This window comes from Temnothorax curvispinosus, unplaced genomic scaffold (genome assembly GCF_003070985.1).
Source record: "Temnothorax curvispinosus isolate PA1 unplaced genomic scaffold, ASM307098v1 QBEX01007785.1, whole genome shotgun sequence".
NCBI lineage: Eukaryota > Metazoa > Arthropoda > Insecta > Hymenoptera > Formicidae > Temnothorax > Temnothorax curvispinosus.
The window spans coordinates 347,722-368,524 of NW_020217565.1; the positions used below are offsets into that span (position 1 = coordinate 347,722).

The 20,803-nt window shown below is 42.1% G+C and overlaps 1 protein-coding gene across 4 annotated transcripts in view; it reads left to right on the forward strand.

The window, feature by feature from the left end:
• Positions 1-20,803, forward strand: part of LOC112457493 (S phase cyclin A-associated protein in the endoplasmic reticulum) — a 39,574-nt gene that overhangs the window by 8,945 nt on the left and 9,826 nt on the right. For all 4 annotated transcript variants that reach the window (XM_025020599.1, XM_025020598.1, XM_025020601.1 and 1 more), the window contains one exon: positions 5,312-5,475. In XM_025020599.1, the coding sequence (XP_024876367.1) occupies positions 5,312-5,475 (164 nt within the window). The remainder of the gene's footprint in view (positions 1-5,311; positions 5,476-20,803) is intronic.

The following is a 20,803-nucleotide window of genomic DNA, read 5'->3' on the forward strand; positions in this document are numbered from 1 at the left end:
TCTCTCTCTCTCTCTCTCTCTCTCTCTCTCTCTCTCTCACACACACATTCTTTCTCTTGGATTTTTTTTGTTATTTATACACGGCTACAAGTGCGTATCTCGTCGGTGTGAAGATTCACGCTTTCAACGTGCCTTTCGTACGGTAGACTCCGCGTATCTTTTCTTCGCGGACCGATCATGTCGTGGCTTCGCCACCGACGGGAATCCATCGGTGTGATTTCGCCATCGATTCTTCACGCTCCATAGATACGGCACTGGCGTCACCTCCTTCCTGTCCCCTCTTCCAAGGATCCCCCTCCGCAAATGCATTAGCGGCGAGAGAGCTTTTAGTGACGTCACCCACATACAGATACGCACGCACGCACGCACGCACGCACGCACGCACGCGTCACACGCGCGCACGCATCACGCATACACATATACACACGTGCACGCGCAACACGCACGCGGATGGAGCGCCCGGGTTGCACGGGTGAAAGGAAAGTCCGTCCGCGGGAGAATGTGCGTGGGGTACTTCTGTTTCCACTTCCATCAAGCCCTGGTTTCGAGGACCCGGCCTAATCTTTTGTCTCGTCCTCCTCTTTCTCCTCCTCCTTCTCTGGTTCCTCTTCCTCCTCCTCCTCCGCCACCTTTTATCGGCGCTTTTTCAACAACCTCTTCGCACGTTCTAGAATACGAAATGCGCGTTGCAATTTTTCCGCCGCCACCGCCGTTGATGATCGCCGAGATTTTTACGATTTTATGAGATCACCCGATGACGGATGATATTCGGATACCCGAATCCTTCGCCGAACGAGGAGAAGTTCATCTGCAAAAATAACGAGAAAGTCGTAAAATACCTCCCATACTCTACACACGTTTAGAAAAGTGCTCGGAATATACCTTATTTTTTATTTTACTTTCATTACAAGGTGAGATGTACTATGAAATTTAATTGCATCTTTTTTTGTGATATCGTAAACTGGAGTTAGAATAAACGAGCCAGATGTGGATCGGGCACTAATTCTGGATCATTTATCATATTTAAAATAATTATTTGTTGTCAAGCGGTTATGTAAAGAATCGCATTTTAATTAAAGACAGCAAAATTTTAAGTAAAAATTTGATACAAAGGATTTTAATGAGCATTTTTATTTAAATGTGAAAAGAAAATACATGGCAAAAGATTTTTTTATATGTTTAATTAATTCTGTTGAGATTTATTGTTAATAGAAGACTCGAAAAACTAATTTGTTTGAAGTGGAAAGAACATAAAATAAAAAATAGTATTGTATATCTAATGTAAGAACTTTGTTATTTCAAGTATTATTGTTTCTAATTTAACTGTTTTTGATCGTTAAATATATAACTTTGAATATAATTTTCATTTTAATTTATAAAGCTGAACATATTACCATAATGCTAAAGTTACATCGTGATCCATTATTTACATTGTGCGATATGCAAGCGCAAATTATTTTTATTATTTTTATAGGATGCGTCTCCAAAAAGGAAAAACATTTTAAGAACTGATCCGCGACTAGTACCTGGGGTCTAATTGTAGATCATTTACATTATTTCATTTAATTAAAATTAAAAGATATATCTTTTAATAAAACAAAATATATAAAATATATAAATATAGTAAAACGGAACCAAATCATAAAAAAGAGAGATAAAATTAATTAAGTTAAAATTAATCCTGGAGCATACTTTGTCTGATTAATTATAATTATTGTTTTATTGTTAGTTTAATATTTTCCTAAATAAAAATATGAATTTTTATTCTGAGAGTGATCCATAATTAGTGCCCTTATTCTACGTAATGACGGGCTATTCTTTCCGACTGTTCAATGTATTGACAAATCATGATTCATTGACTTTCATCCTCGAAAATAATAAAGAAGGTTCGCTTTGATATTCATATGCCTCTCGATTTTACGCGAGTCATTACTCTCATTATTCGTTTTTATTCCACTCGGACATGTACTTTTATCAACAGTTTCGACGATAACATTTGTAATACAATAGTCGAGAGGCACGTGTTCGTTTTATAATCATCTTACAATGACTAGGAGATTCCGTTCGGCTTAAGCAAATATTCACCTGTTTTATACAGGCATTTTGCCTTTATTGCTCATCCGTTCGTATACGGACAATCGTGCAGCTCCGTTTATCGTTAGACCCCGTTCCGTATTATTGGTCAGGCTCGTCGCCTTATACGCGATACGGAGGATTCTCGAGAAAATGGAAGCGAGGGAGTCACCTCGTTACTAAATGGACCAGAAAAAGACGTCGTAAAGCGCGCGGCGGTGATAAAAACTCTCGCCAAATTAAAAATTCAGCTGATAAGCGGAGATTATAGACGCGCGGGGTCCTCCCTCGTTATCTTTATAACTGCTTGTATCGGCGTGTTTACCCGATGTATACGCGTTTCCGTACGGCCGAGGTGCAATCGAAAGCGGGATCGCGCTGCGTCGGACTCGACGTGGACATGCCGCGTATTCGAAATAGGAAAATAAAAGCGCACGAATCTGACGAGAAATACGTGGATTTTTTTTTGTTTCAAGGCGTATCGTTTCGTGCCATCCATTTCTTTGGCACTCGATGAGTCGCGACGCGTCTCACGAATGAGAGGAACGGCGGTTTCTAATCGATCCCAAATGTTTAAGAAAATCGAAACAAGGGAACGCTGGTAATTCATCCGCCCGCTGGGGTCGGGACAAACTTTCCGGTCTGGACCATTGCGCAAAGAGACGAATCGCTTTAAGGGGCTCGCCAATTCCCCGCGAACGTTTCCCAATCTAGTTCGTCGGCCAAACAAATCTGCAGTTCCACGTAAATCGCTGGAAACCGTCCGCGATCGGTTTAGCCGTGTGTCCCTCTGCCGCTCTAGAATTCATATGTGTATTTATGCGTGACTGCATCCCGGTTGATGCTGTCACGCACGGAAAAACGATTTCTCGATGACTGCAAACTGTATTCGTTGACCGTAAAATAAAAATAGGGGAGAATATAACGTATCTTCTGACAACGAGTCAAATGAATTGAAGTCCGAATGACGTATTCCGGACATGTCAAAGAAATGTAACAATTTATAACGGACGATAGTTACATTGTTAAGCGCAAAATATAAATTGCACACAGCGTACATTCTGTTGACCGTCTTTTTTATTTTTCAACGCATATATATTTTAAAACGTTTAACATCGACATCGAGAAAAAAAAAATTTTTTTTTTTTAATATATATCTAATAAAACTTTCTGCTTTTGGAGGTTCCTTATGTAACAATCGCAAGAATAAAAAGAATGATAATGACTCTGTGGATAAAATGCGAATGCAAATGTACAAACTGATCTCAAGAATCATAGAATCCACGCTATTTTATCGGCCTCTCATAGAATTCTCTAAAATCTTCTTCCCATCGGCTTGCTCTTTCCGTGACGCTTAGTTCGGAAAGAACTGGATTAACATAAAAGCATCTCCCGTTTATGGTCGCACGTACCCCGGTATATGCGTTCCTCGAAATTTCAACGTCCCGCGCTGGCGTCTTGTTTTCGTTCGCCCCGTATCAGAGAGTCGTGGCAGCCCTTTTTTCTTTCTGGATACGGATGGGATTGAATTTGTCAAGGCAGTGGTCAAACCACTTTTTAATGTTTCGTAGGAGATTATTTCGCTACCTCTCATGAGCTCGGCCGGTTCGTAACATTATCTTTTCCATCCGAGGTCCGCCCGGCGCAACAATAGTTCTTAAAAGATTATGCGCGTCAATATTTTCTGCCTGCGGCAGAATCTTTCGGAAATCAATAACAAATGTATGGCGGCAAACGTCTCCTTAAACTCTCGCTCTGTACGCGTTATTCAATCAAAGGGGAGCGGAAAGAAGATAATCAGATTTATTCTTCAAGGTATAAACTTTATAACGTGTACTCTCCGCGATATTATTATAGGTAAAGGCGAGATTGCTCAACTCGGATGAGATTTTCACAACAAGAAGTGATCGGACCATCGCGAACGCTGATATTTGAGAAATCGATCGTTGTGAGTCGTCGAAAAAAAAAAGACTGTCGTTTTCGATCGATTGAAATCTGAGCGTGATTTTTCGACGCGGCCCGCGGCGCGCATTGCGATACTCACGGCGGTCCAGAAGTGAAATAAAAGTGGACAAACGTGTAGCGTACGACTTTTCTATAGAATTCCTCGAACGGCTTATCGAGACCGAGGCTAAACCGTTTAGAACCCATATTCCTGTCTCCAGAATTCTTATCGAAAACCCTTTGACTCGTTACCACTAATTTAGCGTTCTAAATGCGCGTGTACGTGTGCGTGCTGCCCAACACGGCTGCCTCGGTCTAACGGGTCTGTAACAATGACTCAACCTATCAGGAATTCGCTGTGTCTGGCCGATCGACTGGAATTGGACGCTAAGTACATAACTAGCCGACCGGTGTGTGTAATGGTCTCCTGGTAAAAACTTTAGTGAAAAAAATTATGCTGAAATTCCTTTAATTCCCTCCGGGCACGGTGGCATGAGAAATTTACTGACTTCTTGATCGTTCGACGAGCACGCTCTTACAAAAAAATACAGGTAATGACTTTGATATCCAGTGTGTGGCTTCGTTCTGTTTCTTCCACATTTAATATACAGAATGTTTGATAGCGCTCGGTGTATCTCTGTGATCGGATCCTCCCTTTTCTTTCACATCTTAACAAACCTTTCGTCAGTTTTTGTCACTTTAATTGATACGTAATTGTACACTGTAATTGTACACACAGGTCTAATGGATTCCAGGTCTCACGTTTCTCGCTGTATCTTAGATACCCTTCCCCATTTCATTCACTGCGATTCTTTCGCGGTGTTAAGTAGACAAGAGTCAAGTAAATATACGTCTCTCTTTGGTCGCGAATCCTTCTTTTCGGATTTTAAATATACATTGACGATTCTGATACGTTTGTTTGTTCGTTTACGATGTTATCTCGATTTTAAGAGTCGATATTACTCCACGGAGTATACGATAGGAACAATAGGAGAGAATGTCGGAAATACTTTCTGATTACTTTTGTAATTTCATCTTTGTGCATTTAAGATCGGTCTATTCCAGAACTCGGATTATTTGCAATTTGCAACGAGATGCGAAGATCGATAAAACTTTCGATGTCCGTTTCCGATCAATGCCGAGTGCATAGACTACCGTGTCTAAAACGGGATTAAAGAGCAGGAAATAAAATTTGCTAAGAAAAAAATGTGACATTATTTCTCAGACTTTGTGCGGAACGCTTATAAAGGTATTACATTCGTTCATTGCAACCGCTGCGTTTCTTCTTTCACAGACCCTGACTAGTCTCGACGACCACGCTCAGACTCAGGATGTATCCGCCAATTCAACCGGAAATGGTACAGTGGCTGCCAGCGCGACGCAATTGCTGTGCAGCCTGATCCCTGAAGAGCCCTTTGAGAAAACGGTCTTGCAGACTCGCGTTCAAGATATTGCCGGGTAAGTCTTTCAAACGCTCAATTTATGAGTATAGTTTTACGCCATGTGATCTTTGAAACTTCGATATTGGCGTCGCGTAAGAACCCAATCCTTTTAAATGATAATAACGTTTTTATTAACGTATATATATTCGTAAGTCAATCCTCCCTCTCGCAAAGGACCTGCATTACTTCGTATTATAGAATGGCTCAAATAATGTTTTTACAATACAATATTTGTAACCTGTTTTTTATTCCACTTTTTTTCAAAAATATTTCCATTGTGTTATAATTTCTTTACGAAGAAAGAGAAATTCTTTTTCGTAATTTTTAGCAATTTTTATAATGCCTGATTTTCCAAATTTGTGAAATTAGCGCGAAACTAATTCAAAAGCGTTCGTTAATTTGGAAAATTACACAGATCGATATTATTAATAATATTTATTAAAGTTTATTAATTATCAATGGTAATTTCTGAAGTATCGCCACCAAATATCGGAATTGCAATATCATAAATATTCTATATTTTAATAAAATGCTGGTTTTAATTAAAATCTTTTTATCGAAATAAAGCTTGCATTGAACTAAAACCTATTTTTAATTAAAAATACGGTGTGTATTCTAATAAGACATTATTCAAAGTAATAACACATTGATGGAATATCAGACGCTAGCGCAAACAAATACTAAATACTTGATCGACAGATAACTATTTTATTGCGCGCGATTACAATTGTTAACTGTAAAATCCTATAATGTCTCGAGAAATTTAAGGACGGACTTAATGTGTGGATTTAATAATTTAACAATTCGTATAGCTATAGTTTTTCCCGAGATTCAAAAAGACACTATTAATACTCGTATCAACGAAAAGTAAAGCAATATCGTAGGGGATTCGGTTATTAGTTACAAAATGGCGGACCATTAAAATTAATCTCGGCGGACGACCAAAGTATTATTTCACTGATTAGGATAATCGAAGCATAATTAGCAGCGTTCCACGTCTTTCTGGATGATATGAACGCTCTAACGTAATGGCGGGCAATCATCTACAATGAAATTGTAACTTCTGTAACGTGTCTTTACGCGTCCTCTCCCGTATCTTTTTTTATAGAATTCCTCAATAAAAGGGCTAGAGCCGCTGAGGTGGTATTTTTAATAAAAAAAACCATATTATTAAAATGACGTATTATAAAAACGTAGAGAATTTATTAAAAAAGAAAAAAATAATGGAGACGCAAGCAACGTCACGTTACTCAAAATCAAAGAAACGTGCGAAAACGTTTCGATTCGTCGTTCAAAACCGCTTGCTTTCTTCCACAATGTTTCTCTTTCCGTCGATTGACAGTGGATCCTCGTGTTTTTCGCCAAAGCTATTAGCGCCCGACGGGTTTTCACGCATTTTACATGCACTCGTTCGCGCGAGTGCGCGGCTCTCGGTCCGAAATCCGTAATCCTTTTGATCTGGTTGAGTCGCTCTGGTTGCGCAAACACACACACGCACCGTCGCCGGGGACTCGGTGCGCGCCTCTTTGAGGCGGTACGAAAGAATATTCGGCGTGTGCTTTCCGAGGGGCACCCGCCGCACGGACCACCCTGTCTGAAAATATAACCGCGCCCGTGTCGCGCCGATGCCCGGAACTTAATACGCGAGTCACGCGAAGTGACGAGACGCAAACTGTGTTTTCGTTGCATCGGCGCGAGATCCGATCTTCGCCGGAGTGACGTTTCGCACCTGGGTCAACTTCCTTCGCGAGGACCCCCCAAAACGCCAGTTAACCCCTTTGCCGCTTCTCTGTTCCCCTCCCTCTTCCAGCCGCCTCCCGCTGTCTCTCCACGCTCGTCCTCTTTTTTTTTCCTTTGCTCGTGTCTTCCGGAGAGGGAAATCCTGTCCGCGTATTTTCTCATCTCTCGCATCTCTCATCTCTCCGTCGAACGTAGGAACGTTACACGTCGAACATGTCACCGAGGTATAATACACGAGAGAGGAGGTACCTCTCCAAGTATCTCAGAATATACATAGATGAACTTTTAGTTTAGGTAAGCTTTGCGCTTTTTAATTAATTAAATTTAATTGAATTAAATTTTAATTGAAAACGCGATATATTCAGTCTTGCTATGTGCATGGATAGCAACAGGATTACCTTGATTTCATTTCAACGCGGGAAGAAACGCTTTTTACAGTGGAAAGATCGCAAACATCTGAAATTACGCGGTAATTTCCCGCCGGCATGTGACAGTGTCGCGTGTTAAAAAGATTCCCGGATTCGTTATCTCCCTTCGGGCGTACTTTACAGTTGGGTGAATCTGCGAATTTCATGTTCACCATGAATGTACTGTCTGGCCTTATATAATGAATGACGAAGGTGCGATCAGACTTATTGTCGACCGCGCGCGCGCACCGGTAGTGGGATTATTATGATTAATTTCCTGCCGATGTGCGAGAAAGGCCTAGTCACGATTTTTACTCAGCGGGCGAGCGTTGCTTTTCGCTCGTGTCTTTAAAGCGCGCAGATGTGTAACGGCGATCGATCATTTTGTACGTCGTAATACTTATTTGACGGTCGTTAAGTGCACTCGCCGTCACTCCTTCCTTGAAAAATAATGCGCGATCTTTTTTGCCGCGCCGAGACCGATTTTTCCTTCCACAGGCACGGCGATGTACGGTGTGTGATCCACACGTTACCGTTGCTCCACTCCCACTCCCGCGGCTTGGAGAAAGACGAGCAATTTTGCAGCAAGCGGAATGAATGATGAACGACGATCACTCGCGTATTCGATAATGCCTGTTGATGTCCATTCATGCTAGATGATATCAAATAATGATTCGGTGGCATTGTAAATGTTGGCGCGTTAATAAGTTACGATAATGAATTGCGAAAACGGCCAAGAACGATACGATCTTTGTAACTTTCTTCTATCAGTAGTCAAGCTTGGTGAGCGTTATATTTTTTGCATAACTTTTTATAACACGTCGGCTGTCGAATGAGTTAATTCATAGTTGGCGACCTATAACGCCAGCTATTCGTCGATTCGATTTTTTGAAAGGGGGAAATGAAAATTGTACCTATTGTGAGTTTAGATGCAGAATAATTGGATAGTATATTTAACCCTAGACAGACTCACTTATTTTTCTCATACGTGAATGACTCACTGGGGTAATACGTTACCCCAAACTTGTACCGCGTGTATAATATTTCCAGAATGTTCTTAGAAAACTTTATAATAGATAATTTTGTTTGTTGTTTAATAGGGAAGACGATAGTAGTCATCAATTTGCGGTAGTAAAAAAAAAACAGTAAAAAAATTTCGAAAAACAAAACAAAGAACCAAAAATTTGGTTGAAATGATGCGAATTTGAATTTCGCGTGGGGTAACGTATTACCCCAGTGAGTCTGTCTAGGGTTAAATAACATGTTCATATAAGAATACGAGAGACAAAGTTATCGAGTTATACACAGTCAATGTGTTGTTGATATTAATAGTGTAAATACTGAAAAAAGAAAAGATGAGATACTTTTTTTACTCAGGGTGGGTGGTGGATTCTCTTCGCGGATTCTTAATAAGCCGAAAAACCGAAGAAATGTGTTTCGCTCTGTCGATTTGATACCCTGATATTGTAACATAGAAAATATATAATTATCATTAGGTTTTATCGATGATGTACGAGTCAGATATCTCTTAAACTTTTCGATGGTGTATGAAAGGCTTCATAAAGTAACAGATGCGCCGTACGAAGATAAGCAGATAAAAAAACGCGTGTGTTTGCCTATCAACTTTTATCCGTTAGCCCGCATATCTCTCCGCGATCTCTGAGCAAAGAGGCTAGGCGCCGGTAGTGGCGGCTCTTCCAGAGATCATTTCCCTCGTTTCCCTCTTTTTCTCTTTAATGCCAACAACGTCAAAGATAAATGAGCTTTTTGTCGTTGAAGTAGGTACGTGTGCCGTGAGAGAATCGCATCCCGCTGTTGTTTCTCGCGCCGTATACATGTGCGTGACGCGTATATAAATGCAAATAACGCATGTCGGACATACTTTTAATTAGTCATATTTACATCGATACTTCTAATTTTCGAAAGATTTATCTGATAGAGAAGAATTTTCATGCTGGGATATTATTAGTTTGTTTATATAATGCTCTAATTTAACACATGAAAAATATATATATATATATATATATATATATATTTTTTTTAAATACATATATTAAAAATATATGAATAAAGGTTTATTTAAACTACAAACGTTTATATGCGAGGAACATATTAGGAGCTATCACGGACGAAAGGTCAGACGTATGGCCGCAAAGTCAATCAATCGGAAAGAGAGAGGCGACTCGGTCTCTTCCCGAAGACTCTCGAAACTCGCAGGTCGACGGTCGGGACCTGAGCGGCGACTCGTTACCGTCAACATAATTGCTAGAGAGGAAGCACCGTAAAAAGAATCAAGTACGCAAACACTCTTACTGATAATCTCGACGGTCGACGGGTCGCCAGAAGAAGGAACCTGTCGCGCGTTGAGGTCTATGCTGGTCTTTCAATCGGGACGGAATCAAGCGAGCGATTCGCTTATGTTCGCGAATAAACGCTGTCCGAACGTTTAACCAAATCCCGTTGGTTTTGCTTTTGCCCGTACGATTTTGATGAAATGTTGAACCAGAAGATATTTGATCGTTCTTTGTATTCTTACAATGTTAATTAAAAGTCTAAAAAAAGTGCAACGCTTGCTAAACTCGAACCGCTTATAAACTATATTTTTATTTCTTAAATTTTTAAACGTTAACATATTTTGATACAATAAGTTCGTTAATGTGCTAACTTTTAAATATATATAGATTGCTAGAATTTGTAAAGATCGGATATCATGAAAATTTTGCATACGCAGGTCAAAGAAAACAGTTCGATGTTTCAAACGATCAGTAACAACGTTGACATTGAGTTTGATTGACATTGTGTGCGAGCAGCTATGACTACACGATCCGAAAAAATCGTAGAAGTATATAATGGAAGTATGCCAATTTGAAAATCGTTATGCTTCTTAAAGTGCCCATCTTCCCTGCGTGCGCCCGAGATAAATCACAGTTTGCACTGGTTAATTGAAACGGATGTAGGAGGAACTCGGTGCGATCTCGCTTTTTGTTTCTCTTCGCGGCGCGGGGATTAAATGGGCTTTCGATCAGCTTGTCGACGTCCACGGGCCTAAATTTTCCTTAGCCCGCCCGCGGCTTCCCATGTTCCCCGTCTATTGTTATAAAGAATTAAAGGACTACGTCTTAATCGCGCGTAGAAATGACGCGCTTTCGCTGTCAGACGGGGTGCTTTTAAGCCTATCACGTATTGAAAGATAACGTAGAGACGGGAGAATTTTCGCGTAATGCTCGGAAGTGTATAAAGGCGGAGATGTCGAGAAAATTTCGGTTACAAAATTAGAAGAACAGCGAAACGATTTCTCTTGTATATTTGTGTTGCTAAAAAGTTCCTAAAGTTTTTAAACCACTTATTGTGTGTGTGTATTATTATCTCTCGAAATAATCCTCCGGGTCAACAAATTCTATTCGTTATATTTTTAATAGACATCAAAAAGCTCGTTGAAAAAGTATATTAATTTCTTGCAAAGGTTAATGCGGATTTTGGATGGCCGTGCACGCGAGATATCTTGGTGCATCTGCTCTTTAATATTTATGAGAGGTCGATTTGCGATATTAAAAGCTCTTAGTAAAAAGAAAAAAATCTTGAGGCGAAATAAAATTGAAAATTATCATCAATCGTCACGGGTTTTCCGGGAGAAAAAAAAATTAATCGGTATTCTCACAAGTCAATTTGAACTATTTGCAGCGATAATACGAAACTCTCCCTTAAAGCGTCCCTATCTCCTTCCTTCGCTCCTCCTGCCTCTAACTTTTTATCTCTCTGTCTTTCTCGCTCTGTAGGCAAATGATTGGTCGCGTAACTATCGTAAAAAAGATTTGCGACGACGTAATCGTCAGGCAACGGGCAATATCAAACTGACGCATTAATGAATGCGTAGCCTAGGCGAACGGCGGCTCGCGCATTTACTTAACGTAATAAGGTTCACGGGCGGCTTCTTCTCCTGCCTGCCTCCTCGCTCGCGCGAGGTAGGTAGATGGGTTGGTAGGTATAAGGTTTATTACGAAAATGAAAAGGCTACGTTTTAGTCGTGCAACCTGATTAAATCGGGAGTTGCGCGAAACGAGGTTAGACGCGAAACGACGGCGCGCCGGTCTCTTCCCCTTTGAAGAGCGGCGAGCGAAATCTATTTTATTAATATAACGGCGCTGCTGTTTGATCTGATAATTTAGTTTCACCGTCCTAAAGAGCATCTTCTCCCCCTCCACTCTCTCTCTCGCTCTCTCTCTCTCTCTCTCTCTCTTTTTTTCGTACCCGCCAAAGGCCTGCCTAGATACTCGCGAGCGAATCTCGCACACCACACCGACATTTCCCCATGGGCATTTTCGGACTTCTTTCTCACCCCGCTGGCCCCTCCTCGCTCTCCGCCTTATCGATTTCATGCAAATAGATTCGGCGCGCGACCCTAACGCGCGATCGCGGCAAGAAAACATCAGCAAACGTCGATGCGCGGCAGGATTCCGCGTAATGGACTTCTGTACGTATTAGGCAGGGTACTCCCGTAAGTACTCCAATAAGACGCACGATCCACGTTATGTTACTTTTCCCTTTTCTCTTTAACAGCTTTACGCGGAGGTCGTAATGCGTATCGTTAATCGGCTCCATCATCCGAAGAATCCGCCCACGAGTGAGTAAAGCCGTGAAGGAGAAACGTAACGCATACGGATGTTCTCGAACTCGCGATCGCAGAATATATCCGCGAATCTTTTCGAGAGACAAGGGGATCACGAAGAAAGGTATAGCTCGAGCTCTAATCGATGAAATCGACGCGTCGCCGACCAAAAACCGATAACGTTTTGGCGGCGGTCCAAACGGGTGCCGGAGTCGCGGGCACCTGCCACGTTCGTCGTCAGCGAGGGCGGCTTTTGGGCGAGTCTGAAAGCGCGAGGGTGGGCTCGGCGTTCAGACCGGCAAGATCATCGGCGGTCGCGGAAGAAAGGGGGAGAAGAAGAAAAAACATCGCGGGGGTGAATGAGCGAGGCGGGCTGGGTACGTAATCTGCTAATGGACTGCTCTCCTCCCCTCCGTCTCGTTCCCTCCTCCGCGCTCCCTCTCTGTTTCTCCTCGTCCAAATTCACCCTCGGCCGGCATATACCCCCCTCGTATCCTCCCAACCCTCCTTCATACGGACTCGACTCATCCCTCCGACCCTCTCTCTTTCTCTTTCTCTCTCTCTTTCTTTCTCTCTTTCTCTCTCTCTTTCTCTCTGCCGAGCTATCGGCGACCTACGCGCAACACGCCCAGTCGTTTGCTATTCTTCGTATTTTCGTTGCGTTCCTTTTTTCTACGTGTTGCTCGCGGGATTGGTCGATACACCGCGAATCGGTTTAGCGTGCTCGTACACAGGGTGTTGAAAAATTACACGTACAAACTTTGAAATCGTATTGGAGATTCGAGGATGAGAAGAGAGGAGCGGAGTGTCCGTAAACGCGCGAACACGGAAAGACTTCTTTTTCCGAATTAAATGATTGAAGGAGAGACGGGTTTTTTTCACCAGGAATTATAGTCTCTGCAGATATACGTATGGGCTTCTTACGCTTCGTTAACTTTAATTAAACTTCATCTACGTGAAATTCTGGTTTGAAGCTTGCGCAAATGGAACCTATGAGGAAAGGCGTAATCTCGTTCACTTTCGTTGAAGAAAAATCGTTTCTAAACACGCCCGAAGAAGTTGTGGTTAGAAAAGCTTTTCTACGTATTATATTCAATTGAAATTTTTTCGCATCACTGAAGCAAGAAATTACTCGCTCTTCTCGAATGAATCTAACGATAATATAATTTTGCAGATAATAATGGAACTGTTCTTTCGCAAAGGTACACGCGTTTAACGCAGCAATCGCCTGCTCGTATTTAATTAACTTCTTTTCATGTTGGAATTCAGACATGCAAATAGCCAGCTAAATATTGCATCGAATTCGCGAATGGCAGGTGGTATCGTTCGCGCGCATAAATAATGATTTGAATTATTACCGACAATGCGCGCCGGCCGAATTAATTATGATGACATTGTATTTTATCTTGTAAACGTTACGCGCGCGCAAACGATAAGTCCTTCTCACTTTCCAATTATTATTAATTATCGGATCGATTGCATAATGCACGCGCCGTTTTATTTTAAAAGCGCGCACGGGTGTACAATTTTAACGACAAAAATTGAAGCGTGCGCTTTTTCTACAACGCGAATGTTTCTATACAAAGAGAATAATATCCCCTACGGATTTTACCGGCGATCATTAACCGCGCCCCTTTTTCAAATGGGATCAGATTTGAGCCGCGCGTTTTGAAAAACGTATAGGTGCAAATTTAGTTTCCCAAATCCTGCTAGAATAGATTTTTAACTACGCCATTTATAACTACATCCTGTTATTATTTCAAAAAATTGCGCCTACTGCTCTTACTACAGAAATAAATGGTTTTATTTTATAATTTTCGCATATTTGGTATATTTTTCGATGCTAAATCGGCGCGCGCCATTTATAGCCATATCCTGTTATTATTTCAAAATTGTACTATACTTAACTACAAAAATTTGCGATTTTATTTCGCTAATTTCGGCACACTTTCTGTTTACATCGCAAACTTGAACTTGCGTTAAGAAATTCACGTTGACGTTTGACCCATTTCATATTTCGCTGGGACGATCATCATCACGTTTGAGAGCTAACTGTTTTGGATCGCGTCGCGTCATAAATTTAAGGTAAATACTAGTTTGGCGATTCAGCGTCGGATAGACAGCAGATGCACTTGAAGCATCAGCTGGCAATGCCGGGTGTTGGTCAGTGATTCATTTCCGAAGCCTTCCGCTCATGACTTGTTCCCAAAGCGCGCATTCTTTAATCTGCTCTTCGGACAGCGTTAAATGCTATTACGTTGCTCACTGATAGTGACGTGACAGAATAATCAGAAAGTTCAGAAAAGTTGTTACTTGATCAGAATAAGTCATAATTTCTATAAGATAATGTACAACTAATGTCTGAAAAAAATTTTTATATTCGTCAGAAAAGGGGGGGGATAGTCCCCTAATTTTGTTAATGTTTAAACTTGCGAACTTCCAGTTTTTCCCGATCCCGTGGCGAGAGGAGGGATCTTTAACAATAATAGTGCTGTCAACGACAGCGATGACAAGAGCGGCAATAGTAATGGGAACCGCGGGATTGGAGCCGAGTATTTGATCAGGCCGGGATAGGGGGGCGCAAGTAGAAATAGGCAGAGCGGCTGTTCTTGTTCCCATTCTGCTAAGTGGCGAGCTTCAACGTTGTCTATTATTCTCCGCGTACTCACCCGGGCATAGGGCTAGCTTTAAACGGCGCCAGAAGAAATCCGGTGTTGACTCTGACATGGCGAGATACATTGTACCCTCGCAAGAGTAACGACCCTCTAGGAGCTTCTGCTGTCAATATATCCGCGATGGAAGTATATCCTGAAAAATAATATACATCAGTAAAAAAGTATTTAAAAAACACAACGTTTGCATGCGCGATGTTCGTAAAAACAGCACAAAAACGGGAGATTTGATCATTTATTATTATTTATTAGGTACTGTTAGATATTTTTCGTATCTTGATTTTCGTTAATTGCCGGAAACGATTTAAAAATAGATACAAGTTGTGTGTATGTGAGATAGAATATTGCAATTTTTTTATATTGATAAAGAATTATATATGTATTAATAAGTTACGCTAATTGTTTAACCGTTAATAGTTTTTTGTTCAAGAAATTCCTGAAGGTTTCGCGCAAGCAGATCGATAACTAAATTAATTGAGCACGCCCTGTTTATTTTAGAAATATTTTTGCCTTTACCTCGTCTCTTACTTGGTACAGCCGATGTATATACCTTCTTGTATAAAAGCGTGTTTTTATGTAAATACACTAGATGCGACCGCGGGCTGCCATTTTGTACCCGCGGCGTACGTATCTTCTCCTCGGCAATATTGAATTTCTGTAGGTAAACATAAATTATTTTTAGAAATTCTACTCCACGTATAAATACGCGCAAACGGGGTACTTCGCCGAAGCGCAGCGCGAATACATTTCGCTGGCATGTTCATAACATATTGAATATCGGTAAATGGTCTCCAGTCAACAGGGCTGCAATCGGTTATTAAAAAATTCAGGTTTACAGGAAACCGATGCGCGGATTTTGCGCTGCCGCTAATAATGGATGTTAGCGCGACATTTTTAGCAATTTCAAACAGTCATAAAGTTTTTTTCAGGAATCAAATAGAAATGTCAACATTATATCGTTACCGAAAAAAAAGAGAAAAAAAATATTATGCTTTCAAAACTCAATGCGGTACAGTGATGTCTTTACAATCTGCAATATAATGATAATGATGCTTGTAACGTTTCGTTACAATAATTTGACAATTATTTATTTATCTCAATTCTGTTTTTCTTATTACGTCTTTATTATATCCCGCTGTTTTATCTAAACTTCTCGTTTTAGTTTCGATTTAGCTGTTTGATTTTTATAATTTCAGAATTACTTTCAAGTATTTTGTACAATCGTCGGTTTAGCCACGTTGAAATGTAGAGAAATTCCCTAAAAATTCTCATATTTACTTTTATTCGCGCTTATTCGCGCATCGTTTGAGCGAATTTACAGTACGCTCGACACCGTCGCTATGCTCGGCCAAATCGCATAGAGTTAGCACTCTTCACCCTACGCTCACCCCTAGACCCCGGCCGTTACGTACGGAGTACCGTAGTGCGCTTCATCCCCCCTCCCTCGCGCTATCCGAAATCCCAGCGCGAATGCATTACGCATCAACGAATTCGGAGTAGCAATATCCTGAGTTGCTGGATGTCAGAGCTCAGGATTATAATACATTACCAATTCGACGAAGACCACCCATTTGACCTTGTTTTAGGCTTTATTTCGCGTGCCGGCGTTCTCTTATTGGCATTTAATACAAACTCGTCCAAGTTCAGCGCGCGCGCACGATGGCGTTTCAAGTTTTAATAGTTCGAGATAGAGACGGTAGAATAATTGTGTCCCCTCGATGCCAGCATCTTCTTTTATATGATTGAAAAAACGTGTGATTCAATTCATTTATCCCCCTAGATGTATAACTTTGCCGTTGTTATTGTATGGAAAGTGTCGTTGACAATTTTTATGTTATACACACATTTTTCAATCGCGCCGCCTCGTTCAAACCTTTTTTTTTTTTAACGTAAAATTAGAAAGAGTATCTATTTTGATGCGTACGATCGATAATGGAGAATCGAAATACCGAGCAAGATTGGCGACCAAGTGGCCGACGCCGCCGCACCCCGCGCCACCCCTTTTTTCCGACTCAATGATACGCGACTGTCATTTACACACTTCTGCCATTTCGTTGCGCAAACACACCCTATTGTCGAAATAGCGAAATGGCACTTCTGCCAGACGCGTTTGTCCGGGGCGCCGAAGAGGAATATTTCCACGAGCTGGGCTGGACCTGGAATTCTGTTATTCTTACTATGAACGTCATTCCTTCGACGAGCAATTTTCAAGTACAGTTTATATTAAATTTAGGTACGTTGAAACGGAGTGTATAGCAATTATTTCAAACCAACAATTGTTTTAAATATTCTGAAATTTTATATATATTATACATATATCATATAATAAACACGTAGCACTTTAGAGAACATATAGTATATATATGAATTTATATAATTAATCAGTATTCTACTGCATTGTTTTTATCAACTCAGTTGTATAATGAATAGCGCAACTATTCATTATATTCTTTATAGATTTATCCTTTCCCCCGGTATGCTACATAATATTCGTGCTTTCAGCTATACACGTACGTCGGGAATTACATTTGATTGATTTACAACATTAATTCCGGAGTGTTACTCGGCTGACTCACGCGTGTTCACGAAAAATTTGTTGCGGCGATTTTCAGCTAGATACGTTATTCGTATGGATTAACAGAAAAATTGTTTCCGCTTATTTTTATTCCGCCTCGTTTGTCGAAGTCACGTATTTTTTATCACCCATATACGCATCGCGCGTATACCGATATTACTCTAAATACATGTAGCACTTTGGTGAACAAATATTCTCCATATCGCCGAGAACATGTATTCTTGATGAACCCGTAAAAAAAATGGTACCGTTGTACCTTTTCGAAATTGCGGCTATACGACCACAAAGCCACCTCTATCTTGCATTCGTGCACGTATTGTGACTACGAAAGATGCTTGCGATTGTTCTCCAAAAAATCGAGTTACGCGCGACAGCGTAAAACCGGATAGACGCGTATTTCCGCGCTCTCTGGTAATCCGGGCACGACATACAAATTACGGGCCATCCGTTCGATTACCTTCCTCTTTAGGGGGAAGCCCTACCCCCGTGGAGAACCTTTTTCCCGCCCGTAAGTGCACTCGCGCGGTGCAGCGCGCAAATCGCGTAAGCCACCGCCGGTTCCGTGGGTCGGGGGTGCGGGTTGGAAGCGCAAAGATATGCACCCTCGCGAGTTCGCTATGAAATAATCATATGGTTAGCTAATGGCGGCCTCCGGGGTAGCAGTATATACGGCCAGCCGCTCGCCACCCACTCTCCGCCCCCCCTCTCTCTCTCTCCTCGTCCTCCGCCGCGGATGCGTGCAGGGGGCGGGACGAGAGGATAATAAATAAATTCGATATATTTGCCTCGAGACTTCCCCCCCGCAAACATTCAATGATAGATCGCAATCTCGGGCCGGCGCGGGGTGACGCACCCCCCGAGCGCGGACGTGCGTGAAGATCGGGACACGGGATCTTCCTGGTTGGCGCGAATCGCTTCGGTACCCTCGGTACGCGTGCGGTGGACTGAATGACAGATTGAGGGACATACATATTCGAAAAACAGAGTTCAATCGCCTTTCGCCTGACCGAATCGCTAATTGAAAACTAATAGCAAAATCTAATCTCGCACTCCGTTCTTGGAGAAGATATATAACCGCTTTGCATTATCGCAGAGGTCGACGAGAGATATTAACGAGGCAGTCCGTTTCTAACATAATACGCTGTTAAATATTAAAGGATGAAATTTAAACCAATGCCTCGAATTAAATAACGTTTTGTTATTTTTAACTACCATGTGTGTGCCGAAATTTATTATTTTAGCACAAAACATTATTATTTTAACTCCGTCGGTTTAATTAAATTAACATTGTTTTTGGTAAATTGAAGACATTGAGTAGGAGCAGTGACGACCTGTAGGAATGGTTAAAAATAACTTTTTATGTACCTATATAATTTTACACGAATTAACGAATTCGAAGCATCGGCTTGAAATTTTGGCGAGTAAATACACAGAAAGCATAGAAATGTCAAATCAAAACTTATATACTCGTATAGGTATACGCAACAATCTATAATCTTGAAATGAGATTATATTGCGAAGAAAACTTGCTTGAAAAAATTCATTTATATTTTATATTGTTAAACGAAGTTTTTTATATAGTTCAATCAAGAAAGAAAGTCGAAATAAAAAGTTGAAATTCTTATAAGGTTATATATCTTATGAGTAAGTCTTGATTTGATACTTCTTTTTTCCCGTGTAACAAAAATTTTTTCTTTTAATTAATTTCAAGCGGAGCGTGTGACGAGGTCACAGTTCGAGACTCAATTACAAGAGTATTTAACGTTAAAATTTGGAAAGCGTCGGTAAAATAATGATCCCCCCCCCCCTCGACGCTGAGGAAGAGCCATCACCAAATTGACCGGACTGTGGTTGTTAGGACTGATTCCGGGACACCCTCTCTCGGCCAGCGCATACCCCATCGCGATTACATGATTATGAAAGTATGATTCAATGTTTCGGGCCGCGAGTGAATAGCATCACCCGGATCGGAATTTATCCCTACTACGGGTTAAAGGATTAAGCGATCCGGCGCAGTGACTTTCACGGATGTAATCCCCGGCTACCGGTATAGAGCGAAACGGAAGAGCGGGACGGTGAACCATTCGGGGAGGAAGGAGAGCCACTCGGCAGAATTATTGCATTCGAAGACGCAACGGCGGCGGTACCCCTCGTCGTCCCCAACTGTCGTCCGTGTTGTTGCGGATTAAAGGGCGCGGAGGGGCTCTCGGCGTGTAATCGCGCGAGCACGTAGCTGGCCGACGATTCTGATCCGCGCGGCGCGATCATTTCGCTGCATTTTATTAGCGAATTTACTCGGAACCCCGTCGCACACTGTTCGGCGTCGCGGTGACTCGTGTTCGCCCATTGTCGTATCTCTGGCTCCGACAGGCTTAACGGGCTCTCTCGTGAGCGTCCGTCGCGCTTATTGGGGGAACGAGTGCAGGACAAGAAGAAGAGAGAAAAAAAAAGATCGTCGTCTCCACGGATGGCGACGCGACTCGGCAAACCGGATCCCGTGTTCCGTCTCGTGTCGACGACACGAGCGGATTGTTAAAAAATTCATCTTCTGGAATTTCGCATCCTTTACAGCGTCGCTTTCGGGACGGGAATATCGGCGACGCGATCGACACACGAGATATAACATTTCGAAAATAACGGCGCGATATCGCCAACCCTTTTTGCGCTACAATCGGCGAAGCTAGTGCGGCGGGATTAGCTCGCAGTTAGTTATGATTAGACGCGACAGTTGGCCTTCCACGGACGCGGCATCGAAGGGCGGCGCACCCTCTCTCTTTCTCTCTCTCTCTCTTTTTCACCGTGTATTATATATTCCAATACTCATTGACGCGCGGGGCCCCGGAGTTTGTGTGCGTGTTTCCACCGAGGAGGATTGAAGGGGGCGGCGATAATACGCGCTGACAGGCACGCACCCCCTCGGGCTTGCGCGGCCGCGGAAGGGGATGCTGCCTACGGGAGAAAGAAAAACGTATACATACAACAACCCGATAGAATGAGCATCGCGTGCGCCGCTCATTCGCAAATCCCCCCTCAGTCCCCTTCGCTTTTCTCGCGTCCTGACCGCTCCTTCACCCTCTTTCGCCTCTCTCTTTCTCTTGGAATTACGCACTGATGTTATAATCCTCTCGTGTTACGCCGTCGCACATGCTGTCCTGTAAGCAATACATTGTTTTTTTTATCCGGTTTCATCTCCCCCCACTGACGCCCATATGCACACTTCGCTGCCGTATGATTGCTCGGTGATCGACGAGCGCCGATTGCCGAAGTACCGAAGTGAGATCCTGCGTCGGCCCGGGGGTCGACGGCCCGTTTGAATATTGAATCGTTCGTTTCTCCGTTTAGAA